This window comes from Felis catus, chromosome A2 (genome assembly GCF_018350175.1).
Source record: "Felis catus isolate Fca126 chromosome A2, F.catus_Fca126_mat1.0, whole genome shotgun sequence".
Lineage (NCBI taxonomy): Eukaryota > Metazoa > Chordata > Mammalia > Carnivora > Felidae > Felis > Felis catus.
The window spans coordinates 148,018,708-148,045,630 of NC_058369.1; the positions used below are offsets into that span (position 1 = coordinate 148,018,708).

At 52.2% G+C, this 26,923-nt stretch overlaps 1 protein-coding gene across 6 annotated transcripts in view; it reads right to left on the minus strand.

Annotated features, from left to right (window-relative positions):
• PLXNA4 (plexin A4) overlaps positions 1-26,923 on the minus strand; it is a 594,729-nt gene that overhangs the window by 44,780 nt on the left and 523,026 nt on the right. For all 6 annotated transcript variants that reach the window (XM_045052764.1, XM_045052766.1, XM_045052767.1 and 3 more), the window contains 9 exons: positions 25,332-25,483; positions 21,053-21,170; positions 15,487-15,623; positions 14,146-14,310; positions 11,268-11,361; positions 10,576-10,815; positions 9,757-9,903; positions 8,862-9,096; positions 5,895-6,037 (listed from right to left, as the gene is read on the minus strand). In XM_045052764.1, the coding sequence (XP_044908699.1) occupies positions 5,895-6,037; positions 8,862-9,096; positions 9,757-9,903; positions 10,576-10,815; positions 11,268-11,361; positions 14,146-14,310; positions 15,487-15,623; positions 21,053-21,170; positions 25,332-25,483 (1,431 nt within the window). The remainder of the gene's footprint in view (positions 1-5,894; positions 6,038-8,861; positions 9,097-9,756; positions 9,904-10,575; positions 10,816-11,267; positions 11,362-14,145; positions 14,311-15,486; positions 15,624-21,052; positions 21,171-25,331; positions 25,484-26,923) is intronic.

Genomic DNA, 26,923 nt, shown 5'->3' on the forward strand with positions numbered 1-26,923 from the left:
CACGGCTCTACATGCTTGAGAAATGTTGACCCATTTATTCCACATGACCCCCTATGAGCTGGGTACCGTTAATATCCCAGGGCCTCGTGACAGTGAGGAACTTTCCCGGGATCCCAAGACACAGGAGTGTCAGAGCCGGGACGGCACCCAGGCAGCCAACACTGCATCCTGCCATCTCGGGGGGGCTGGCGTGAGCCCTGAAGAAGAAGGTGCGTGCAAACCTTGGCAGTGCAGGGCCTGACACACAGTCACCTTTCCCGGATGGTAGCAACTGCATCCCACTCTAGTCCAGAAGTTTTAAACTGGGGAAGATGCAGGCAGCGGAGAAACCCCGTGTGCCCAAGGTCCAAGGAGGTGGCAGGCACAGAGCTGGAATGTTCACGCCGCTCACTGCCTGAGCTCCCCTGTGTCCCAGGCTCGAGGCGAGGCCCTGGAGGAGGCAGAGACGGGGCAGGCCCCTGCCTGCCCTTGGATGGTCAGCAGGAGGCCCCTCCGGAAGGCCATGTGGAAAGGCGGTACTCAGGAGAGAGATGGGAACTCGCCAGAGCCGGGGCCCCGCTTGTCCCGGCTCTCGGCCCAGCTGCCCTTGGCAAACTCCTCATTCCCCAAGGCAGGCCCGATCTCAGCTGGCATCCTGCCCGGATCCCCGGTTCCCCTCTCCACAGGGGCTGACAAGGGAAAAAGACAAGGGTATGAGACAGCCTCACCTTGCCGTCAGCCTGGCCTCAATCTACCCAGCCGTCTGTGTCCCGCCGACCTCCCTCCTCGCCCTGGGACGGCCTCCAACACACGTGTGCACGTTTTACCTCCTCTGTCCTTCAATCCCTACCCACCGCTCCCCCGTCCCGCCCCGCCGGAGCAACATGCCCACAACTCGTTCTACTGCTGATAGATAATGCCACTTCCGAGGCACCCAGCACGTGCAGTGCACGGTGCTGGCACACTGTGATCATGGCTCCATCTAAGCCTCTAAGGACCTCGCAAGGGTGAGGGTGTCCTCTTAACCGCCTCTCAGAGAAGGTACCGCGGGCTTCCTAAGGCCAGCCAGCTGGTGCGGGATGGTGCTGGACTTCCAAACCCAAGCTTGTTTGGCTCCCGAGTCCCCATCCATCTGCCCGTCCTTCACCACACCTAGTCCTCCCCCTGGGCCTAGGAGGTGACCGAGAGACAGCCCTGAGTCTCCCCTGCAGCCTCCCACGCAGGGCCTCCTGGCAACTCAGGTTGGCCATCGAGGGCAGGGGAGCCACGTCCGGGTCTGGCACCAGGAGGAAGAGGGCACAGGGCTGGCCAGAGGGCAGGTCTGGGGAGAGGGCGTGCTCTGGACTTCTTGCCTTGGCTGCACACGCCTCCGGGGCACCAAGGACTGAGGCCCTTGGGGAGGAAGGGTTAGCAAAGCCAGCTGTGGGGTGAACCCCGTCAGCAGCATGGGTTTTGGAATCAGAAAGACTCACTGACTCGCACATGGAGGAAAGCCCTGTCACCTCTGGGCTCTATTGCCTCGTCTGTAAAATGAGAATATGAGCGCCCATGTCATAATGTTTTATGAGCATTAAATAAGATAATGTATGTAAAGTGCTTGGCACACACAGGGTGCACTTAACGGCAGTTTTATTACCTGCCTCTCCTCTTCCACTGGCTGCTTTTCACCCATCCCTCTTGCCCAGGAGTTTCTAAGACATCGAATACATCAGCCCAGTGTCTGGGGGGTGGAGAAGGTAGGAATTTTCTCCCCACTTGATGAAGGGGGCGATAGAGGTGAAGTGTCTCGGTGAAGAAGAGTATTCAGCACAATTCCCCTTTGTAACTTGCCACCTCCCCCCAACCAGCTCCCTAAGCAAATGTCACTCTGAAACAAGACTTTCTTTATTCACCAGATGGTTCGACAGTTGAGTTGAAGCTTGTGAGTTAAAAACCGGATAGTAAATTTTAATTGTAACCCAACAGGTTAGAGTTTAGGAGACAAGGATAGGTTGAAAACGGGGTGTGTGGTTACTGTTTGCTCTCTGTCTTTAAAGGATTGGTGTGTCCCCAGTGCCTGGGCAGCCCCCTAACCACATGCCATCCCTTCACCCAGGGCTAAGTCCAGGACAGATAGAGCTGGAGGATAACTCCTCCTTCACACACATCTACCGCTCATGCCCAATCAGTGGGCACCGATTCCAGTGGCTGGAAAGGTCAGGAAACATCGCTTTAGATTATCAGTGGCTTCCCTGGGAATATTTCCATACTAGGAAAGCCAACAGGGAGAAACTATTTCGGTGGCAAGGCGGGGCTGGAAGCAAATCAGAATAATCCGGGCAAGATCCCAGGGTCTTGCCTAGGATGCTGGATCTCATATGGCCCTAGGCTAATGTGGGATGGTAAAAGTTGACTTCTGTCAAGTAATTAGTGAGTTTAACAGAAACGAAGAGTCACACGTTCTGAGCATATACCCAAAAGACCAGGGGCGGGAGCTCCAGCAGGTACTTGTATACCCACGTTCTTAGCTGCATCATTCACAACAGACAAAAGGTGGAAGTGACCCTTGTGTCTACTGACAGATGGACGGATAAACAAAATGTGGTCTACACACACAACGGACTATTGTTCAGCCTTAAAAAGAAAAGAAATTCTACCACATGCTACAATATGGATGAACCTTGAAAACATTCTGCTAAATGAAATAAACCGGTCCCCAAAGGACAAATCCTGTGTGTTTCCACTTACACGAGGGACGCTGAGCAGTCAAGTTCATAGAGACAGAAAATCGAATGGGGGTTTCTGAGGGAGGGCAAATGGGAAGTTAGTGTTTAGTGGGGAAGATGAAAACATCCTGGAGATGGATGGTGGGGATGGCTGGACCACAGTGGGAACGTACTTAATGGCCCCGAACATGTAAAAAATGGTTGAAATAGTAAACTTCATGTTATGCTTATTTTACCACCACTCAAACAAAGAAGAGCCACGTGCCCTGTGTGAAGCAGAGTGTACGTGACAGTGAGCCGTCCTGTGTGGGCTCCCACTCAGGAAGTTGGTGCAGGTGGCTGTAACTCCTTCGTGAGCAGGAGGGTGGGAGCTGCGAGTCTGTCCTCATGATAAAGGCAAAGAAGAGAGAAGACTCAGGTTGGAGGGGAGACTTTAACGTGCCAGATGAGGAATAAGGCCGTGGTAGGGTGTGATGTGATTTAAACTGGGGCCGTTGGAACCGCCCAGGCCGGGGGCGGGGTATGTACCCAGAGAGCATCTCAGGTGGTTACAGCCCGGCAGGGCAGCTAGGGACTCCAACAGCTTTCAGCGAGAGGCTTGGTACAGTTAGGAAGGGCAATGAGAGGGAATCATTTGTATTCGGGTCCTAGGTACACAGGGCTGCTGTAGACAGTGAAGCAGGTTGTGCACTGAACAACCCCAAAGGTGCTGCATATGAATGATGCCATCTGGAGCACTGCAGTGTTCAACCTGCACAACTGCCCATGCGTTCCTGTAGGAGAAGGAGCCCTATAACTCTCCTGCCACCACCTCGGGCAGTCCTTGGGAACGTACTGCCCTAGTCTGTGTGTTAAATTCGTGCCAAGCCAGGCTTGAGAGTCTGAGAATCCCTGGAGATGCAAATGCATGTGGAAAGTGCGTACTCTTCCATGGACCGACACCCTAGTCGTTTGAAGTAGTGAAAAATGAGGCTGGAAAAAGTATAAATGTAAGAGAAAAGTGAATGAGAATGAGAGAGGGGCATAGGCGTGAAGAGTGAGACCAAGGCAGAGAAGGACAGATATCGTATGTTGTCACTCATATGCAGAATTTAAGAAACACAATAGATGAACATAAGGGAAGGGAAGCAAAAATAAGATAAACACAGAGAGGGAGACAAACAATAAGAAATACAGAGAACACACTGAGGGCGGCTGGTGGGGTGTTGGGTGGGGGGAGGGCTCAATGGCGATGGGCATTAAGGAGGGCGCTTGTTGGGATGAGCACTGAGTGTTGAATATAAGTAATGAATCACTAAATTCTATTCCTGAAATCATCATTACACTACATGTTAACTAACTTGGATTAAAAAAAAAAAAAGAATCAGATGCTCAACCAACTAAGCCACCCAGGCGCCCCCAAATGATATTTTTAAACAATTATTTGTTAACTCACCAGAGCCATATGTCAACTATAATACTTTATTTTGCTAGATCTAAGACCTACATCCTTTTAAAATGTCAACTCATAGGCATGGTGCTTTAATTTCATAAACAATTGTGGATTTTATGTGTCTTAGGCTATAGAGTGACTTCTTTCATTCACCAAATTGGTGCCACCTGGTGTTCTGGTATTAACGTCTATAAAATAAACACGGTTATTGCTCGAATGCAGCCTGTGTGGGGGAAGGGGATTACAGAGATATGAACTGTAAACAAGTAAACACATTAATAAACAAGATAATATTCATTTAGAAAAAAGGGTGAGACCAAGAAAAGAGCGTATCATGATATAACCGATGTTTTCATTTGTTTATACGACACACCTGTATACCTTTTATGTGTCCACACAAGAGCAGACGTGCACACGGAGCAGAGGTGCGTTATCAGTGAGGACACAGAGCCTACCACCTACGGCCTTTGGAAGTGCCTCTTGGTATCTATCCACTGAGGAGCCGAGCGGACCCTCCTCCAGACAGAAGTGACTGTGCCCTCATTATAGAAGTGTGCACACGTGCACACACACACACACACACAGGCACACAATTTATTCAACAATTATGGAGAAATGCATATGGGCCCCAAAGTCTCTGGGGACTTGCTGTGTTTTCTGTAGAGACGCACAGCGTCTCCACCCCCTTGAACAACTGTGTAGATGTTCCCGCAGGGGTCGGTACCTGCAAACCCGTGCAACCCCCGAGCGAGGCGTCTGTTGTTATGTTATGCACGACATAAGTCTTGGAATTAGCCTTAATCTCTACTGTTGCTTTGCCTGGAGAGTTTTGATCCGTCCTAATAAGTATCCAGAGCCCGAAGGCACGACAGTGACGTGCAAAGACTCATCATTGGGAGCACAGACCCTGAAGTCTAACTGCACGACTCAAATCCTGGTGCCACCCCCTCCCAGCTGCGTGGCCCCGGAGTTCTCTGTGCCTTTAGTTTTGCTGCCTCTCAAAGAAGCGCGACTTCTTCCGACTGCTTGTGAGATAGTAAATCCGCACACACGTATGAAGTACTTACAACTGGACCGGGAGCTCAGTCGGCAGCCCGCTAACAGCGATTATGCCTTACGATTATTATTTTGCCCTGGTTTCCTCATTTATATTTTTCACTTTTCTCTGGTATTTATCTTGATAAGTCATCCGAAATCCCTTTCGGAACAAAGCACAGTATGAATATATGCATAAGCCAGATACTATGCTAGACAGGAAGTGATAAAGTGTTCAAAAGATGAGGTCCTGCTGGTACAAAAGACAGTTATATTCTTATCATTCACGCTTCCACCCCCCCCTTCCCAGCACATCACTTATTTTTTCCACATGTATTTATTGAGCACCAACTATGTGGTGAAGCCCCTTACATCATGGGAGTTTCCTAAACAGGAGTCCGTGAGCTCGTTACATTAGCTGCCAGATGTGTTGTTTTTGTGTATATGTACAGTTTTTCTTCAACTTCCATTCAATTCTCAAGGGCTCCATGACCCCTAGAACCCAAATCTACTCCCATCTCTGCTCAGATGGCTCCCTGGCTCGGCCCCATTTCCTCCCGAGGGGCGGGCTGGCTGCCGTTGACAAGCGAGGGGGTAGGGGGAAGCCTTGGGCAAGTCACATCCCCTCCCTGGCCTCAGCTTTCTCACCTCCCGATGAGGTGGCTGCATTTGCAGGTCACCGACACCTTTCTCTGCACTAGCACCTTGATGGGGAAGGCTTGGTTACGGGTCCTACTTCTCACCTCGAGGTCTCGGAGCACAGGATGGTCTTCAATCCCTGGGAAGAGCACCCGCATGGTGTACGTTCTGTAATCCAGGAAGGGGATCCCAGCTCCGTCCAGATCACTGGTCAGCTCATGGATGTCTGTCTGCAGCTCAGCAAAAGCTGGTACAAAGGGAAGCCCGTGAGACTGCTGGCTGGGGTGGGCCCCGAGTCTGAGGCTCAGAACCCTCACCCAGGCCTTTAGGAACCCTCACCTAGGCCCACACGGGCAATAGGCTGCAGGTGTGCAGGAATAACATGGGATGTTTTAAGTAGCTGGGGAGAATGCTATAGGAAGGAGAGATAGAATGTGTCACAAGGAGGCTTGTCTTGGGCCAAATCCCTTCCAAAGCATGGGTGGGGGTGGCTGTCCATAGATTTGTCCTGCTGCTGGGGCCTGAATGGTTTTGGTTTACAGAATATGCTGGGGGGGTAGGGGGGACGTCAAAGGATGGGGGAGGGAGGGGAGAGGTTCCAGTGGTGGAGGGTCTATTCCTAATTCTGCGTTTTATAGTGGGCTTTCTTATAAAAGTGAAAAACAATTTCTTCTGCAGTCCTAGTTCTGGGCCACACAGCTCACTGGAGCCTTCAAACCACAAACCATCCAATGGGGCCAAGACGAAGGCTCTGCCACATTACTGTATTCCTTCTGGATAGATATGCAGGGTGTATCTTTGTCTTTCCTTCCTCAAGGTGATGCCACTCCACGGTGAATTATGGTCTGCATGTGGGCACTGCTGTCTGTGGAGGCAGCTCAGGCCTCCAGATGGTCATGGAGCTGCAAGACGCCCTTCCTTCCGGCCCCCAAGGAAGTCTAGCACACGGCCCAGGTGGTCACACAGCGCCAAAGCTGCGGCCACACTCTGTCCTGAGCACAGCCCTCCTCCCAGGCCACCCTCTGCCCCGGGATGGCCGTCAGAAATGTTCCCCTGCTCCGTCTTCCTCCAGAGCACACGCACACGTACTCGCGTGCATGCATGCGTGAGACACATGCACGTTCACACACAACCAGCGTGGATTAACACAGCCAGTGGGCACCGATGAAACGATACTTCTTACGATTTCCATAAACACAAGAATGGGAAAACAGTATTCTGTGGGCTCTACTGATCACACGACACAAACACAACACGGCTGCCCCAGGCACTGTGGACGGGGGCCCCACTGCACCCCACAGTGCCAACTTGGGCCCACGGACCTTGGGTCTCCAGGCCTCCAGGCTTCTCATTTGCTTCTCATTTGACAGAATCGTGAGGACCCCACCCGGGCCCCTGGAGAGGCTGCTCCAGACCTCCCCTGCACTGCTCTCCGTCCGCACCCCTGGTCACACTGACACCGGGGGGGGGGGGGGGGCTGCCAAGGTGAACGACTCCGAAGGCAGAGCAACTGTAACGCCTCCAAGTAGAACTCACACCAGTGTGTGTGCACACGTGTGCAGGAGGAGGACTCGGTAAGACGTCTGGCACGTGCTGTCACCGAAAGCACTGGTGAACATTCATGTATGTCCTGAGTGAGGAACGCGTGTGTGTTTGTGGGAATGTGTGCAATGTGTGCGTGGGCATTAGTGAGTGTGTGTGTGTGAGTGCGTGAGTGACCGTCTGGGTGTGTGTGCGTGTCAGTGAGTTGCTGTGGCCGTGTAAGCACGCGTGTGTGTGTTTGTTTATGTGTCAAGAGGCCAGGCCAGCGCAGGGCCTGGGTTTGCGTGTGGGTGACGTCCCGGCTTACTCTCAAGTCTTTGGGGAGTCACCTTCCCCGAACCCAAGCTGCCCCTTACATGTTCCAGAGCCAGCTCTGGGCACCCCGACGAATACTTCCGTGGCGAATCTCCATGTACTTTGCTCTACACCTCTCTCGTCTCACTCACGTAGGAGAGCTCTCTCCTGAGCCAGAAGCCAAGGCCCTCTCCTGGCGCCTCCGCTGACCCCCTTCGGCTGGACTCCCTGACTGCTAATTCCTCCTTCTCCAGAACTTTCTGAGAGGAACCTGGCTTCACATTGCCCGCTCCCCGTTGGGGGTGCTCAGCTGGCGGAGAGGAGAAGGAGGGGGGTGGTTTTTTACTCTGTCTGCAGCTTTCCTTCAAGTCACTAAGCGCCTCCAACATTCAAAGCCTCGTGCCTGCCACACATAAAAGAGATTCTAATCACTACACCTAATTAGAGGGAAGAGTACATTGCGGAGAAAAAAATTAAGCAGCGTAAATATAATAAAAGGCAGTAATTAACAGTCCCACAAGGCAGATGCCAGTGTTGACAGCTAAGGATGTACTGAGGGGACGGGATGGGCCCACTTCCCCATCAGAGGGAGCTGCGGCTTCCCTAGTGGGGACGGGAGAGCCCCAGGTACAGGCCGGATTGGCTCGGAGAATAAATCCACGGCAAAGAATCCACTCAGACCCTCCCAGGGTGACTCACGGAATGATATCATGATATCTGGCAGGCGACAAGAGCCTGACTCCTAAATTTCCTTCTTGGATTTAGCGCAGCTGATTTCACATCATGGCGGTGTTGGTAATTTTTAAACATACAGGCTGGGAAACCCTCTTCCTTCTCCATCTCAAATCAGCCCTACAGCCGTACCTTCCTCCTCAAGGAAGGGAGCTGCAGGTTGCTGAATGTGTCATGTCAAGACACCCCAAGGTGTCCCCAAGAGGAGAGCATAAAACCCCGGCGGCCAGGATTCTGAGCTGGAAACTGCTCTCACGGAGTTTAGGATGATCCCAGCCTGACCTGGGGAAAGAGGGGAAGGGGGCACCTGGAGGGAGGGGAGGGCGGCCTCGCCCGGGAAGGGGTGGGTCTGCTGGGATAAGGGATCTGTCTGGATACAGGCTCGGAGAGCAGAGTTAGACACCCGGCCCCCAGTGCGGCCTGCAGGCGCCCAGCCCGCTGCCCTGTGTGAGGCGCACGCGCACAGACTCGGGGCGGGGGGATGGTCCCCGGTCCTCCAGTACCTTCTTTGCACTCCAGGGCCACACGTGACTCCAGGTTGTCCATTTGCATCTGCAGCCGCTTCAGCGTGAGGTCACTTTCGCGGGACTTGCGTTTGTAGGCGATGAGGACGGCTACGATGAAGATGACCAGGAGGCCGCCTGCCACGGCGATGCTGACGATGGCGGGCAGGCTGAGCGGGCTGTCCGGGGCCACGTACACCATCCCCGGGGAGTACTCCATGCCACCGACTCGGGCCTGGGGGCACAGCACGCGAGAGGAAGCTGGGAGCGGGCACAGAGCACCCTGGGGGAGCAGCCCCGGGGCAGGATGAAGGAAGGGGCTCGAGGGAGGAAAACTGCCGCGGGTTGGAACAGAGGAGAGGGTGTGTGGGGGCCTGGGGATGGGTCCGGATGGCTCAGAGCAGGCCACCCCCGCAGACGGGAAGCTGCAAATTCCCTCAGCCGGGACTCATGTTGTCCATCTTCATAAGGAAACAGCCCACGACTGGGACCTAAAGAAGTCTGACACGTCTTCAACGACCGCTCCCTGAGATTCATCCCATCATAAGGATTGGAAGACTGAGGCAGAGCATATTATGGCCCTCCTGGGGCCAACAACGGTGCTCTCCGGGAAGGGTCTCTAGCCTGTAACAGGCCATGCAGCACATCCCTAGAGCTGTTTTGCATGGCCTTTATTGTAGCACCAGCGTCAGGAAAGGATGACAATGCACAAGAAGGGGGTGGGAAGCATGACAGAGAGAAGGAACAAGGGGTGATGGGTGGCCACGAAGGAAGTCCCGAGCGGGCCAGAATCGCCTCCCGGAAAGCCCTGGCAGCCCAGCACGGAGCTAGTCCGCTCACACTCTCGCATCCCTAAGTGCCCGCCCCATCCAGACCGGGGCCCTGCCGGCCTCACCATCACTTTGTGCCTGCCGATGAGGTTGGGGGACTCGCAGAGCAGCTGCACATCCGACACCGTCACCGTGCACGGCTTCTCCCCAACCAGCACGGTGTAGTTCAGCTTCACATTACCCCCAGCCACCGGTGGGATCAGGTTCTTGCCCTGGAGGGACAGGAGAGCCTCGGTTCCCACCCCAGAGTCAGCATCATAGCTCCTGGCTGGCTGCCACGTCTCCCACCCAGAGGTCCCATCCTGCTGGCGAGCTGGTGGAGAGGCCACCTTCCACAACAAGTCCAAAAGCTCTGTGACACATACACTGCCATTCCCCTTTCCTCGGTGGGGAGTCAGTGATCGGGGCACTCTTTTGAGCTCATCCGAGTGCAGCCTCAGAATCCCTCTCAACACAGAGCTACAGTCAATCGGTACCAATTGATTGAAATTGTCACAGGAGTTAAAATTAATTTGCTACCCATGCTCCAAAGAAACCCTATGCTGTGGTTTGCAAAGGGCTACACGGGAGGAAGCAGTGTGCGCCTTTGACCTCCCAGGTCCTGGACTCGGGGGACACAGGAAGCCTGGGAGGCAGATGGCCAGGATGGGTCCAGCTGCCCCGATCAGGTCTCTACAGCCTGTAAAGAGAGTTCGCCTCCCAATACAAACTCGGAGGCAGTGTTTTCCACGCTCTGGACTATAACACAACCTCTGCTAGGGACGGCAGTCATGAAATTGGGCCAGAGCCCATGACTTCTGGCCTTTCTCTGGCACTTGAAAAGCATCCCCATTCCATGCAGCAGCCTCCCGGCTTCCCACCTCCCGCCCACCACCTCACTCTACCTTCAGGATGATGGGAGTGCCAGGCTTGAGCTCCAGGACTCCTGAGGGCCCGAAGGCCTCAAACACGGGGTTGGGATAGTAGGTGAAGTTGGTCTTGTTGAGGATTAGCAGGGACTGGACGTTGTCCAGGATGAAGCCAAACTCCTCAGGCCTCTCGGTCAGGTCAGACTGGTGGTCGGGCCCCAGAGCGAGGGCCGGAGCCTGGCAGGTCATCTCAGTGGCGTTCAGGACCTCACAGAGCTGGAGGAGCCAGAAAGGGGGACTTATGCAGTGCCTGAACCCATAGAGCCCCAACACACCCACCAGGGTCCCCCCAGTGCCATCAAACAGCATGGTGCTGACCTGGGCCGCCACCCCTCCGCAGCCACGACCAGACAACCTGGGCACTCAAGCAGTAGACTCTGCAGTGACATCTAGATCTGCTTTGTCCACAGTGGGTGTGGCAGTGACTAGGGGATCTCTAAGCTAAGGGGTAGCACCGGAGGTCTGAAAGGTGGAGGAATGAGGATATGAAACCCCAGAACCCCCAGAAGTGACTGCTCTTCCGTGCCTGTACCCCAAGGTATGAAAATGCCCTCATGTCTGCTCCCTCATCCCATCGTCCCAGTGCTCCAGGGTGTCTGGGTCCCGTCAGGACATGTTGAGTGGTGCTCATGCTCCCTGCCCATGTTCCCTGCCCACCCTGGACTCACATTGATGTGCTCCTTCCCTCCATGCTTGGCACGGATCTGGGGATTCTGTATGAGGTCCAGGTGAGTCCCCCATACGGCGATGGGTGTGTTTCCACTGCCCGGGGAAGAAAGGAGGAGGCGTGTCAACACGGGGATAGGAATAGCAAAGGCACTTGAAGATGATGATGATGATCAATCAGGCTGAGCTCTGACATTAAAGACAATGATAGCCAGGAGGCGTGATAATGTTCACAGGGACAATGATGACAAACTGACTGAATAATGATAAGGATGAGCTCTCAGCAGCCAAGGGGACGACAGTGATAACCAGATGTCTGCGGCTGTCCAGCACTGGGCTCATCGAGAGCTTGGACACCCGTGGAGGCTCTGAAGCCTCCTGACTGGAGCCAGATGTTTCTCCGCAGCCCCTGGTGTGTCTGCCCCAGCCCTCACCGATCTCAGGGAGATTTTCACACTAGCCTTGGCCTAATGAGAGCCTTGCTCCAAGAGGCCCCCCACCAGACCCTCCAGGGTCTGAGCACTGTCTCCTCCCCAGAAATTACTACAATTTCATCCGCAACAGTTACAAGCTTGGCGAATAAAAAATCTCTGTCACCCACATTCATTTCTACCTCTCTATGCATCTGCTCATCTCTGCACTCCCAGTTATTCCCTGGCTTCCTCTCACCCTCCACCTGCCCCCCCCCCACTCCCTCTCCCTCCCCCCCCAACACGTGCACACACACACAAGCATGCGACTCCACACACGTGCACATGCATGCTGGGAGATTCCTGTAAAACCCAGACAGGCTCTTCTGCCCATGGCGGTGTTCCACAACGGGATTCTGCTATCTGGCCATCTCCCAATCTTCTCCATCACCAATTCAACACGCGTTTACCAACGGACCCGCCCCCCCATCACTGATCCTTAGTAGCCCAGACTCTTGGGAGCAGTCTGAAGCCTCACTCTGCAGAGCCCCACCCCATCGGAGAATTTGTTCACTGCAGCAAAAACTCTAGGGCCGGCTGGCAGGCACCAAACCTCCAACCTCCCTCTTGTTATGAACGTGACTCAGGGTCCACTACTGAGCGCCAGGAAGGACAACACCTCTACTTCTGTGACAATGACATGAGGAAGAGCTGAATTAACCCAGACTGTGAATTCCTTAGGGAGCTGTAGAGTTTGTCTAGGCAAAGGGCTACACCAACTTCCTAGATTCCCGGGGCCTCGGGGGGCAAATCCCAGAATAGCTTTCTACAATTTCCCCCCTCTTTGTGCCTCATATTCATCGACTTTAAAATCACGGCTAAAGCTTATAAAGTTTGGGTCTTAGGAGGTAACTGCTGAGGACAACCACATCTGATCTCAGCAAAGGCTGCCTTTCGTGGCTGTAAGGCGGGGGGTGGCAAACTTTTCTGGAAAGGGCCAGAGAGTAAATATTTTAGGCTTCCCAGGCCATATGGTCTGTTGCAATTACTCATCTCTGCTGTTGTGTTGAGAAAGCAGCTACAGACAAAACATATATGAATGAGCATGGCTGTGTTCCAATAAAACTTTATTTATAAAAGGAGGCAGATGGCCAGATCTGGCCCCCAGGTTGGAGTTTGCTCAACCCCAGTTTAAAAGATTGTTCTCTGTACTGGACTTGTCCTTGACCCCCGCTTCAGCCAGGGAGACCACATCTCTATGCGTTCCCCCTTTCCCTGATGCCAGATGTCCTCTAGAACTGAAGCCCACGGTGCGGAGGGCTAAGGACTGGGTGAGGGGCAGTGGGAGAGAGCTGGGCCAGGCACTGCACTGTGTGTATGCGTTCTGCTTACCCCTCCCAGTGCCCCAGGAGGGAGCTGATGGAGGAGAAACCATGAGCCCAGAGAAGTCAAGTAACCTTTAAGGTGATTGGTTATTTTGGCTGGTTAGTGGGCTGAGCCCACTCCTTCTGACCCCAAGGCCTGTTCCATTCCACCTCAGCCCCTGATCCAGCAGTTTCCCAATGGTCAGCAGGGCCTTTGGTGTCAGGATGCCCTTAGCATCGCCTTCCCATTACAATGTATCCCCCAGGGACTGGAACAGCGCTCCCTCCCTGAAGGGAGATGCCACACTCCACAGCCCCACCAAGCGGGGACTGGGAGGGTCCCTAGGGATCCTGGAGTTTCCAAAGCCCCCTGGGAATCTCTCCAGAGGGGAGGCCGGGAAGTTACACAGCTGGTACAAGTCAGCTTGCGAATGGCTGAGTGAGAGGTGGCCTTAGAGGGTGTTGCTGTAACAGCACATACCTGGCTCCCTCCTAGGACATGCGCTCTCTATACTTGTTTTGCGCCCCCGGGAAAAGAGCAGGGAACAAGATCTACTCCCTGCCCTTGAGGAGTTTGCAATAGAGGGAAGGTCGAAGCAAGCAGACAACTCGGGGTCATGACAGAGCAGGACAGAGGAATGGCAGGATGCTACAGAAGCCCAGAGGACAGACATCTGAATTGCACCCTGGTGGTCGGGGCACGTTTTTGTTCAAGAGCAGGCCAAGAAGAAGTTGGATCTGATCTCTTTCTCCTGCATCCCTCAGCAGGATTGGAATTATCGCCCATATTTGCCAGAAGGGAGGTTCCGGGGAAGAGGACTGGCACCCCCTCAGCAGTCACTATGACGGGATCATTTCCTCCGGGTGTACCCACCAATGCTCAGATTAGGGGTCACGGGCTCTTGCCGGTCAGAGCTTGGCCTCAGGGGCCGGGTCCCATTCAGAGGTGTTCTCAGTGGAAGGAGGGCCCCTGGGAGGAAGGTCTGATTTGGGGGGTGCTCTGAGTCAACCCCGACTCATCAGTCCTCAAAGCAGAACTGGGCCCCAGAACTGTCCTTGGCTCTTGAGAGTTGAGGAAGGAAAATTGAGGTCAGGGCTGCCCCTACCTGACTATGCTCCACTCTGGCTCGATCCGCACGATGGTGGGGTCCTCCACATACTGGAAGAACAGGTCCTGGTGGATGCTGGCCTTGTCCACTTGCACCATCACCTTCATTTCTAGCACCTCCTCTGAGGATGTGGTGTTGCAGACGATGTAGGACGGAGAGCGTCTGCAGGGAGGGCAGACATGGAGCTGGGCTCCGGGTGTTGATGGGGACAGGGGTCCCGGTCAGGGCCCTCCCACCCCTCCCTGTTCATCAGGTTCCTCAGAGGTAATAAGTCAGCGCTGCCTCAGATATAAAGCTCCAGGCACTACTGCAAAGACTTGACCCAACGGTAGACAGGTTCCTCTGAGCCCTCTTTTCAACAAGGCCTTATCCTTGGGCCCTGTCCTGGGCCTGTCAAGCCCCATTTTTAGCAAGAATCCTGCTAAGTCAAAACTCCCGACCCCCCTCCAGTTGATACCTGAGTACCCTGGGCTGCCTTGGGCAAGAATCCTGTTAAGTCCGTTTAGCAAGAATCTCCCTATTCCTATTCATCTTAGTAATTTGCCATCACTGACCCCCTCACTATGCTGCTTGGCTATAAATCCCCCCACGTCTTTGCCGTATTTGGAGTCAAACCTGATTTCTTTCCTTCCCCCTTGTGATACTCTTGGCGCCTATTGCAATAATCCTGAGTGAACTCTTCCTTACCATTTTAGCAAGTGTCAGAACAGTTTTTTCTTGATCACTGGCCTGACTTCAGATCTGTCACAGCCCTCAGCAGAGTTCTGTCCCAGGAAAACCTCTCCTGCAGAATGTCACGTCCCCACCAAATCTGAGTCCTGCATCAGACGAACCTCCCACCTCCCTCCTATACCCCAGGCTCCTGGCTTACAGAAGGTGTGCCCTTTTGGGCCTGGATGGTGGAATCAGTGGGGGAGAAAGTCGGCTGCCCTTGGAGGTTGAACCTCAGCCAGCTGGGGTAGGGGCCCCTAGCAGATTTCAGCAGGCCTGGCTGGCTCTGCAGCAGCTGGAGAGAGGCTAGCCTGCAGGCAGGGGCTCTAGATTCCCCAGGGAGTCCTGCGGAACCCGAGGGTTCTGTACAGCGGTTGGTATAGGGGCACAAAGGCTAAATGGTGGGCAGCAGCATGAATGGGGTGCCTGGCAGTTCTCCAGACTGAGGCAATAACATCCACAGCCAGTTCGGCCCATCAAATCCTCCCTCAAAGAGAAAGGCCACTTTCTCAGGGAAGAGAAGGCACTTCTAGGAGGTTAGCCCTGGTCGTCTGCTGCCCTGAGGCTGCCCCACCGGCCCCACCCACTGGGCTGTGGGCCCCTGAGGCCTGCCTTGAGCTGAGTTACCTGTGGAAGAGGCAAGGCTGCTTCCCGAACATCACCACCACATTGCTGCCCGCGTTCAGGTTGGTGCCCGTGATGGTCACTTGGGTGCCCCCCGACATGGGCCCCCGTTTGGGCTTCAGGTCCGAGAGAGTCAGCGTCTGTACAGGAAAGGATCTGGCCTGAGACACAACTGGGGCAGGGTCTGAAGAGAGGCAGCACCCCGCTCCCCGGAGCTGCCTTCTGGAATCCTCAGTAACGGTGGCCTCCCAAAGAGCCCATGAAGATTTTATTGAGCTTGTGTGGGAAAGCGACGTTCTGGACCCTGAGAGCTTACACCTCTATATTCATAACAGTAGTAACAGCTGCTATGTGCTGAGGTTTTTACTGGCACGCTTTATATCTTCATCCATCTCTATATAATTTATTTGCTCAGTCAATTCTACAAGGTGGGTATTATTACCTATTTTACAGAAAAAAACCAGAGATGTTAAGTAAAGTTCCCGAGGTCACACAGCTAAAAAGTGGCACATCTGAGATCTGACTCCAGAGCTCTGGTTCTCCACCACCTCTCCAGTCTCTGGTGCTTCTGGGAAGGTGACCTGTTCCTTCCACGGGCCTGTTAAGAGGGCTGTCCAAACGCTCAGAGGCCTAAGCGATGGGTGGTGAGGGCCCCAGGGAAACCCAGGGGGAGGAGTGAAGAAGGGTCAGGGATGGAGTGAGGATGGGGAGGGGGCACCTGTGAGCTGAGGATGTGGAGTTGTGCTCTGCTCTTTCATTAGCATTTTAATGGAAAAAAACTTTCCTCAGTCCCAGGTGAGAAGCCCGTATCTGCATTTAAATGAAGATTTCGCTCTCCCCTGCCCCTTAAAGAATTCTGCACCAAAAGTTGAACCTACTGGGCTCCCAGCCCGCAGGCGACCTCCCCAGGAGAGGCCTCACTAACACCTCGGGAGGAGGGGAGAAGCCCCAGTGAGGCTGGCAGGTATGCGGGGGATGGGGGGCCCGCGGGGACACTTGCCCACCGCCCAGTGTCCGCCCCACACGTGGGGCCCATCTGCCCACCGGGTCCCTGCAGATCCCGAGCCCCTGGCACCCACGATGCTAAGGAACCCCTCATTCTGGAGCTGCTGCGGGCTCAAATGGACACTGGGACACAGGTGGGGTGAGGCTGTGGAAAGAGTGGAGAACAGCTCTGCCCAGATCATGCTGTGGGACCCTGGACAAACCATGTAACCTCTCTGATCACAAAATCAGGGAGCTGGAACAAAACATAGTTATCTCAAAGGGGCCTGCCGGTTTTCCGGTTCTGTAACTTGCAGTCACCTCCCCCACATGGTGCCTTTGTCCCACTGTCTGGAAGGGAAAGAGGGCGCTGTCTGTGCGAGGCAAGGGGGGGCCTGGAGATAAAGTAAAAAAACAGGCAGGTTAAGACAGATGGGGGTGGCAGCAATGTGGGAAGAAGAGGCTCTCTGGCAGCCTGTGGGTGGGGTTCTAGAAGGGGTGGAAGGGAGTAATCCTTGTTGGCTCTGCAGTGGCGGGCTGGGGGCGGGGGTGAGGAGTGGATGATACTGAGACATGTTTTAAAGTTGTGAGAAACTATTAATTATTCAAGCCATGCTTCATAAATATTTCACAGCGGGTTTGCACGGGAAATCAAATTCTGTATTACTTGCCACCCCTTCACTTGGCTCCTGGATGGAGGTAGGGAAGGGAAAGATTCCCTCCGTGGAGATCTCTAGGGACAGAACGGGTGACGAGACCAAGGATGCTGATCCCTTGGCCTTGGCGGTCGGGTTTTGGCTTTTGGGTGAATAAACCCACACATCAGAGTCTGGCCTGATTTGTGGAGGGAAACTGAATCAGACTCAAACCTTACTCCCAATCTCAGCACAGGGAAGGGGGGCTCCCCAGCATGCCCCAGGTCCTGAGAGGCATCCCTGAAGAAGAGGCTCCCCCGCGTGCCCCATGTCTCCAGAGGACCCCTGGGAAGGGGTTCCCGAGCTGTCCCAGGACCCCAGAGGAGTCACGGGCTTCTCTGTGGGGCCCAAGTAGGGCCACCTGCAAGCTGCCTAGCTGCGTGGGGAGGCTATGAGGGCTCCGAGATGCTGGAGAGAGGGTCACTCTGTCTCTTCCCACCTCTCAGTTGAGACTCATGGGAACCTCTGCCCCTCATTCCCTCCCTGGACCCTGAGGAGTTCTGGGGGTAGCCTCAATGACTGGGCCCTTAAATGCACAGGAGGGACGGGGGAGGAGACCGAGCTCCCCAGCATCATTCCCCTCCCTGAACATCTTCCCCAGTGGACACGTGGCATCAGCACAGTCCCTCACAAACCGCCAAGTCCCAGGGCCCCACTGGGCCGGTGCATTCTTGCCTTGTGGCCACAGCTCTTTTGTTTACTGACTTCTCTTTCTGTCCCAACCTCCCTTGCCATCAACCCCTTCCTTCTCCCTCCCTTCTTTTCCCATCTTTAAGTGCACTCCTATCTTATGCCAGGAACAGCTTCCCACTACTCGAGATCCACACGGAACATCCTATCCTGCCTTTCCATCCAGTTTCTTCCATGAAGCCTCACCTTGATGCCCTGCATCTAACCACATCCTGCTCTGGGGCAGAAACTGTCATGCAGGCAAGACTGACCTTACCTGAGAGCCAAAGGGTCTTTTGAATGTTTACAACATAGGCTCCTTGTAAGAATTAAGCCTGGAACCGGATATCAACGGGCACACAGCAGCTGTTCTACAAACATTGTTTCTCCTAGGCCAGTGGCCCTCAGGCTGGGCTGAGTTGGAATCTCCCGGAGAGTTTTGTGCCCCACCTGTAGTATGTGATTTAGCTCAGGGGGGGCTCTGGAGCATTTTGTTTGAAGCTCCTTGGGAGAGTCCAACATGTAGGAAGGTTTAGAACTGTCTAAGCACCATGGGGGCTAACAAAGAAATAAACAGTCGGGGCTTCATCTCCAAAGACTTACTGGTCTGACAGAGGGAGCAGGGGCTCCAAGAGGCAACACGGAGTGTCATGCAGACAGATGCCATGGAATCCCCAGTAAGCCAGGTTCCATGGGTGCTGTGGGCTGGGTATTCGGAGGAGGTGTGGAGTGGCTCACAAGCAGGGCTTGGAGGATTGAGGATTCTCTCCCCCTCTCTGTCTCTCTCTCTCCTTCTCTCTCTCTGCCCCTCGCTCACTTGCGCCCTCTCTTTCTCTCTCCCTCTAAAAGATAAACAATACATAAAACAAACTGCAGGGCAGGTGACTGGCTGACCAGCGCTTGCTTTGGCCAGGTAATTTTCGAGCTGGATTTTGTGCCCAAGTTTGGCATCCATGCCACACCTCTAAACACTTGGGGAGCGCTGTCTCCGTCTCTGCCTCAGTTGTCTGAGTCTCCCTCTCAGTATCTCGACTCTGCTGGATTAACAACTTCTGGGTATATACATACAGATAACGTACGGTATAGATGCCCTCTCTCCATGCGCGCGCACACACACACACACACACACACATACATTTATCACTGATTGCCTTCACGTGTGTTGGGTTTCCCTTGGCAACTTCCTCAAATCCTTTCAGAAGAAGGTGGGGGTACAGATCCTAAAGAGCCAGGTAAACCTACGCATCCATTAAACCCATCCATTACACATGCGTGTTCTTCTACGTGAGCTCCTGCGTGTGCAGTGAGAGCCAACTGTGTCTAGAAGGAGGGGAGGTTTTCAGGAGTAGAGGGGGAGCAGAGAGCGCGGGCGCCGGCTGGAGGGGCGTCTGATGCACACGTCTCCATTCCCATCTGCACGTACGCCATACCTCTCCTTCTAGACCTCAGGCCCCCGAGGGATGGGCTGTGCCCGGTCTGGGTCATCACTGTAACCCCCACAAGCCGGGGCCACCGAATTAAATTATGAAATTCAACCAATTAAGCAAATATTTATCAAACAATTTCATGAGAAGGATCCTGCCAGGTGGTGCTAAAGAGTTGTCAGCTGAAGGGAGAAAGAAGGAGGAGGGGGAGGGAGGCAGATGAAAGTGGAGGGAGGAAGGGGCGGAGGGTGGAAAGTGGGCTCCCCTGGACTGTTCTGGAGCATTTGATGCCCATCCATCACTTCAGGCTTCAGCTTCCAAAAGCAGCTTAGAATCATGAGGAAACTACCTCATCACGGCCGTCATTAACCCGAGAATCAACTGGATGGCAAAACTTTGAAAATGAGGCAGCGTGAGAGGCAACAGAGACGCCCATGCCTCCCGCACACCTGCCGGACATGACAAGGCTGAGAGATCCCGAGAGCCCCAAGCCCGCAGAGCCCCTCACCAGGGGCCGCCTCTGCAGGGCCAGGGAGGGTCCTGGCTGGAGGGGATGTGGAGGTCAGGGTGAGGTCTGGAGACAAGCCCTGGGAAAGGAAGGTGGGGTAGGGGTGCAGGTGAGGTGGGGATTGGGGTGGGGTTAAGGAGGTCATGGGACGGGGTGTTGGTGAAGTGGGGGTTGGGTAAAGAAGGTCATGAGATGGGGTGCTGGTGAGGTGGGGGTTGGGTAAAGAAGGTCATGAGATGGGGTGCTGGTGAGGTGGGGGTTGGGTTAAGGAGGTCATGAGATGGGGTGCTGGTGAGGTGGGGGTTGGGTAAAGAAGGTCATGAGATGGGGTGCTGGTGAGGTGGGAGTTGAGGTGGAGTTAAGGAGGTCATGGGACAGGGTGCTGGTGAGGTGGGGGTTGGGTAAAGAAGGTCATGAGATGGGGTGCTGGTGAGGTGGGGGTTGGGTTAAGAAGGTCATGAGATGGGGTGCTGGTGAGGTGGAGGTTGGGTTAAGGAGGTCATGAGATGGGGTGCTGGTGAGGTGGGGGTTGGGTTAAGGAGGTCATGGGAAGGGGTGCTGGTGAGGTGGGGGTTGGGTAAGGAAGGTCATGAGATGGGGTGCTGGTGAGGTGGGGGTTGGGTTAAGAAGGTCATGAGATGGGGTGCTGGTGAGGTGGGGGTTGGGGTGGGATTAAGGAGGTCATGGGAAGGGGTGCTGGTGAGGTGGGGGTTGGGGTGGGGTTAAGGAGGTCATGGGAAGGGGTGCTGGTGAGGGGGGAAGGCAGAATGAATGTGGGTTCTGGGATAGAAATGACAGGGTGCCTGTGTACAAGGAGAGGGCAGGCCATAGTAGAAACACCGGCTGCCACAGAACCCGTACAAGAAATGAGAGAGGTGACACAGCCATTTTGTGTAATTTTCACAACAATACCATGGGGTAGATGTAAGTACTATCATCCCGTTTTAGAAATGAAGACACTGAGGCACAGGAAGGTTAAAGAACTCACCCAAGTTTGCCCAGCGAGTAGGCAGCAGAGCCAGGGCTCAAACCCCAGGCTGGCCACGCTGCCACTGGGCCAGCTGGGGGCCCTGGGCCTGGGAGCCACAGCAGCTTCCCTGGGGCCGGGCCAGCCACCGCAGGTTTGGATTGGGACCCAGCCTTTCAGATTTAGAGGGCTGTGCTCTCACACTGCCAGACAGACTCCCACAAGCGGCCTGGAGTCTGCCCACAGAGGTCTAGCCGGGCAACAACCATGGTCACGAGGTCTGTAGCCTGTGTTGGTCAGGTCACCGACGGATGGGACTCACCATGAAGTAATAGAGTTGTGAGGACCGGGCCATGAACTCGGGCCGACACACGGCCACACAGATCTCCACGAAGCCTGCGTGCTGGCTCGGCTTGGCCTCCCCCATCTCACACACGATCCTGCAGAGAGGAGAGGACAGACCCTGTGGTCACAGGACTCCCAGATGTGACCCCTGGGCCCCATACCTACCCAGGCCTTTTCTCTGCAGTAGGATCTCAGGGGTTGGCAGGGGAGGAGGAGGGGAAAGACACCCGATTCTTCCCTGCAAGGCTCCCCTTTGGTTCTCAGGAAATGAGGAAATACAACCTACAGGGGTCTCCTTGGAGACCCTAGGAAAGTGAGGAGCCTAGGGGAGGGTCCCTGTGTCCTGACCCTAAACACCCACTCCCTCGTTCAGGAATTGTCCACTGAATTGTGAATCAGAGGGTGGGAAATGTTTCAGCCAAATAGCACAGGGAATACCGCTGGCGTGGCCCAGAGAGGTAGTGACCTTCCCAAGGGCCCACAGCATGTCAGACAGGGACCCTGGAGCAGACTTAATTAAAATTTTCAGACCCTCACTCAGGGGCACTTCATTCCCACTGCATGGACTGCCTCAGTGGAGTATTTTCTGCCCCCCCCCCCCCCCCGGTGCCAGCTGGCCACTTGGCTGGATAGAGAGACTCGTGTTTGGGGGGAGGGGGAAGGATGGAGGAGGGTCACACATTTGTCCCTTTTAAAAATGCTCATTGTTTTAATTACAAAATTTGTTCATACCCCTCAAAAACAGAAGTGCGACAGTAAAATTAAGTGTCCCTTTTTCACTCCTAATCTCTCATAAAAGCTTGGTGTATATGTATATATCCTCATAGACCTTTCTCTAGACCTATGCAAACACATATAGTGTGTGTGTGCATACACACACACACACACACACACACACACAAGATCAATATATAATTAGGATCTCTATTTTACAAATGAAGAAACTGAGGCACAGAAAAAGGCAACTTGCCCGAATATATATATTTGCAAATATACACACACACGTGTGTGTGTGTGTGTGTGTGTGTATAATGTGTGATATCACACACACATAAACATAAGTGTTACGTACATACACATGAACAATTATATACAAACATACATGTATAAACACACACAGGATTTTTAAAATAAAAGTGAAACATGGCTCTCCACTGTTCCAAACTCGTCTCGTTCTACTCAGAGACACAGCGTGGATTTGCCTCGTGTCAGGCACAGCCCTCCTGTATTCTTCCTGACAGCTTCATTGTACTTTATACTATGGCTGCACCATTATTTATTTAACTATCCTCCTCCTGATGTACATTTAACTTATCCTGATTTTTCTCCTACTCCACAGAACCCTGCAAAATGAACCAACTTTTTACACATACGTCCCGAAGCATTGCACATTTATTAGAATAAATCTCTGAGGAGGGAGCTTGCGGGGTCGTTGTTTAGGCATTTAATGTTTGATAGGTAAAAGAAAATAATGGTCCAAAAGGGTTGTTACCAATTTGCGCTTCTGTCAAAAGCAACAGAGGGAGATTCTTTCACTCTTTTTCCAAAGCTAGATATTATCAATCCTTTGACAGTTTTTCCAATGTAATAGGGAAAAAAGATCTCCTTTTTTGTTTTCATTGTTATTTCCCTGATTACCAGTCATGTAGACAGTTTCAAGCATGTGTGTGTGGCTGTAAAAAATCTTAGATAGCCTTTCCTTTGATTTGTCTGAAGCTGTCTCCTTATATTGCTAATGGATTGTCTTTTTGTGGGAGCTTCTGAATGAGCAGTATTAACTTTTGTCTGTAGTAAGTATTGCAATTATTCTCTCTTAGCCTGTCATCTGTCTTTCAACTTTGTTTGTAATGTCTTTTGCTCCACTAACATTTAAAAGTATCTGTGGTAAAAACTGCTCCTTCTTTTACTTTGTGGCTTCCAGGTTCTGTGTCTGTCTTAGAAAGAACTTCTGGGTGAGAGTCCAGTAAAAAGATAAGCCTTTCTGTCCAGACAGCATACCTGGCACACGTCCAGTGTAAAGAAAAGATAGAAAGTATATGAAAACACTTGCCGTACATATACCTCCTCCCACCCCATTTCAACCATCCAGAAGTATCTGCTGTCAGCATTTTGATGTACATGTTTTCAGTCTTCTTTATCTTTTATAGAATTAATTAGAAACTCGAGTCTGCTTGGTAAATGATGTTCTCACTAATACACCTTGAGTATACACCTGGTCACGATTCTTCTGTAATATCAGATTTCATGGCTATATAGTTACCTGCCTGTGCATGTACAATAATTGATGGGATTGATTAATTCCCTATTTTAAAATACACAAATTGCTTCCAAATTTCCACTGTTAAAAATAAGGCCAAAACAAGTATTCTTGCAAATAAATATTTGTGCATTCTGGTTATTTAAGTAAAGTTCTAGAAATATTATCACCAGACTAAAGACTTTCAATCCACACTTCTAAATTTCTTTCCACAAAATTTGTCCCAATTTACATTCTCAATATGAATGTATGAATATGTTATTTCTCCTGCTTCTCATCTGCACTGGACATTGATTTTTAAAAATTGTTCCCCATTATTTTAATTTTCATTGCATTGATTACTAATGATTTTAACTTTTTTATATGGCTTTTGGTTCTTTGTCTACTTTGTGAATTGCACAGTCATGCTCTTTGCTCATTTTCTGATATTTACTTTTTTTTTTTTTAATGGAACCTCTTTGTATGTTAAGAAAAAGCATGTATTAACTCTAATTGGTTATAACAATAGTCCCAGTTTATCATTCATATTTTTCTTTGATTTTTGATGAACAAATTTTAAGTTTTATATACTCCAATCCCCTGATCTTTTTCTTTATAATTTTTTTCTTTTGCTGTTATGCTTAGCACAGTTATACTTCCCTTATTTGAAATCAAATAAATTCTCACCTGCATTTTCTTCTAGTCATTCCACAGATTTATTTTTGTCACTTAATTCATTAATCCGTCTGGAATTTATTTTGGCGTATAATGTGAAATAAGAGTCTGGCGTATATTTTTTTCAGGGAGTTAATGAGGACCACCTATTGAATGATCTTTGCTTCCCTTGCTGATTTGAAATGTCACCTTTATCACATCGCTGACTTTTTATGTATCAGGATTCTTTTCCTGGGTGTTCTGTCTTATTCCACTGATCTAACTAGTACCACAAGATTTCAATCATGTGACTTTATAGTAATATATTTTCTGTCTGGCTTTGCAGGTCCAGAGTAGGGCACTTTAAAGTTCCCCAAATCACAATATATCAGTAGCAGCTTGCTTTTGGTTTTGTTCTAGGAAGGACTCAGAAAGTTGAAAGAGCCACAGAAAGATCTTTGGGCAAATAAGCAGTGACGGGCCATGAGGTGAGTTCTATTAAGAATAGATCCTTCTATCATAGCATCTACTAAGAGCGCTTTCGGAAGATCTGGAGGGAAATCAGGAGGAAGTGACGATGGTGGTACTGATGGTTCCAGAATCACGAAACCTGCGCAAGACCAGCAGGCTGACAGGTAAACCGCACTGACATACCCAGGGGAGACCTGCAAAGGGTCAGTAACTCACGCACACAGGACAGGTGGTAAGGTGTCACTCTGGGAGGGGCAGCAAGATGGCATAGAAGATAGATTCTATCGTGCTGGTAAACATTTCAGGGGAGAATCTGTTGGACTGGAGAACTGTGCTTACTTATTCCCAAGGCAATGATACATGACTCACAAACGTCCTCTAACAGGTGGATTGGGAGGTAAAGGTCAATCATGGAATGACCCACTCCAGGCACCAGCAAACTGCATGGAGACAAAAACAATCCAAAATGCCCACAGGCCAGAGAGTGGGTGTGGGGTTTCATTTTCAGTCTCCACAGAAAGGACCAGAGGTTTAGCTTCTTTCATAATTGGAGGACATGAGCGGGGAGTTAGGGACTGCAGGGGGTCGGGAACTGAACTCACACTTCTCTTGCAGAGTTTCATTTTGCTTTGTCTCACCACTACCCACAGTCACACCCCAAGGAGGTAGTGATCACTTTTCTCTTCCCTCCCAGCCCCATGTCCCCCTCCCCTTTCTACACTTGCCAATATGGTAGCTAACTAGTTCAGGGGTGGGGAGTACACTAGAATATTAGGGGCATTCTACTCCCCCCACCCCAAGGGTCTCTAGCAACTTTTGCCATTGGCTGTCAATTGTTGGCCAGGGAAGGGGGGTCAACAATAAGAGAGAGCCGTCTCGTGTGGCTTCCACTTACTGTTCTGCAGGGATGTAGCCATCCACTAAAGGGCTGCACTCCACACCGGCCACCTTCACATGGGAGGCGATGTCCCGGAATTCCAGACCCAGGTTCTCCCCTCGGATGGTGACCTTGGTGCCCCCTTCCCGAGGACCCGTGACTGGGATTATCTGGAGGGAGGAAGCGCGGTAATTTGACAGGCACCGAGAGAGAGCCATTACCCACTTGCTGGTGGGGCAAGGAGAGGCTTCTGGCTCTTCCCCATCTCTGCCCCATTCCCCGAGTTGGGCCCCTGTCCACAAGGGCACCCAGGTCTGGGACGCTTAATGGCAGGAACTTCGGGTAGAGAAGTCCGTGTTTGGGTGTGGTATTAGGAACGGTGTTCAAATCCCCTCATTCACCTTCCTATTTTGTGGAAGAGATGAGGGGATGGAACATGATATACACCGTTCTCGGGTGATTCATAGAAAATCACGGAATAAAGCCTCCTGGCATTTGCTTGTGTTGTTTCATTCTGAAGGAAAATGAACAACCCTCTTGATGCCCACCGCCCTCCACGCTATGGCAAACCACCAAGTTTTCAAGATCCTTCTCAAATGTCACTTCCCCATAAGCAGTTGTCCCCTCTCTCTCCACTGACATGTACCACTGTCATGGTAACAGTCACTGGTGTCTGATTCCTCATCCTTCAGATCCTGTGTCTCTGAGCTCAGGGATGGTGTCTTACTTCCCATGGACTTCTCAGTGATGGCACTATATTTATCTCTCAAGTTGTCATTGGGCTGAAAACCACAACTACCCAAGCATCTTCCTGGATTTAGAAGAGCATTTGTCACAAGCCCTTTGCCTTCATTGTCTGGCTTCGTTTCTACCAGAGATGGGATTAATTTAGACTTTACCCTCATATACTGGCCAAAATGACTGGCTTTTCCTTCCAAGATGTCACCATTGGTGTTAAAAACCCATGATTGAGACGCTGGGAACCAACAACCAAGGGCCTGCTTTGAGGTAGGTGCCCCATACAGTTCATGCGATCTAATTATGACATCCCGCAGCAGTGACCCTAGTGGCAGAAGACATTCTGTGCCAGCCTCTCCTGGCATTTGAAAGACCAGAGAAAGGCACATTTCCCATTCCTGGTGTCTCTGAACACCAGCAACTGGATATTGGCCAACACCAATGGGATCGCAACTGAAGGAGCCCAGACGGCCCACCTCTTAATGTTTCCTACTCTCTCCACCCCCAAGGGCCACAACTGGGGGCTCCACCCTGGAGGAGGGTGAGAGAAACCAGGCTGGAGGGGCGGCTTTGCTGGGCAAGTCTGTTCACCTACGAGTTAAGATAGTTCCTGCTTCTTACCCATGCGTGCACATGTGCATGAGTGAGCGTGCATGTGAGTGCGAGGGTTTTCAAATGCATGTTCCCACTGTAGTGGAAAGACAGATCCCTCGGAGGCAGGGGCCGTTTCTGTGAGAGGGAGGCGGGCAGATATAGGGAGGGCTGGAAGGCGGAGGGTATGTTCTCAAATGCCTGTCCAGCCAGTCCCCAAAGCCCCACTGGCACCTGGCAGGAGTGGCTTCATGATATTCCAGCCCTGGCGTGTTGTCCTG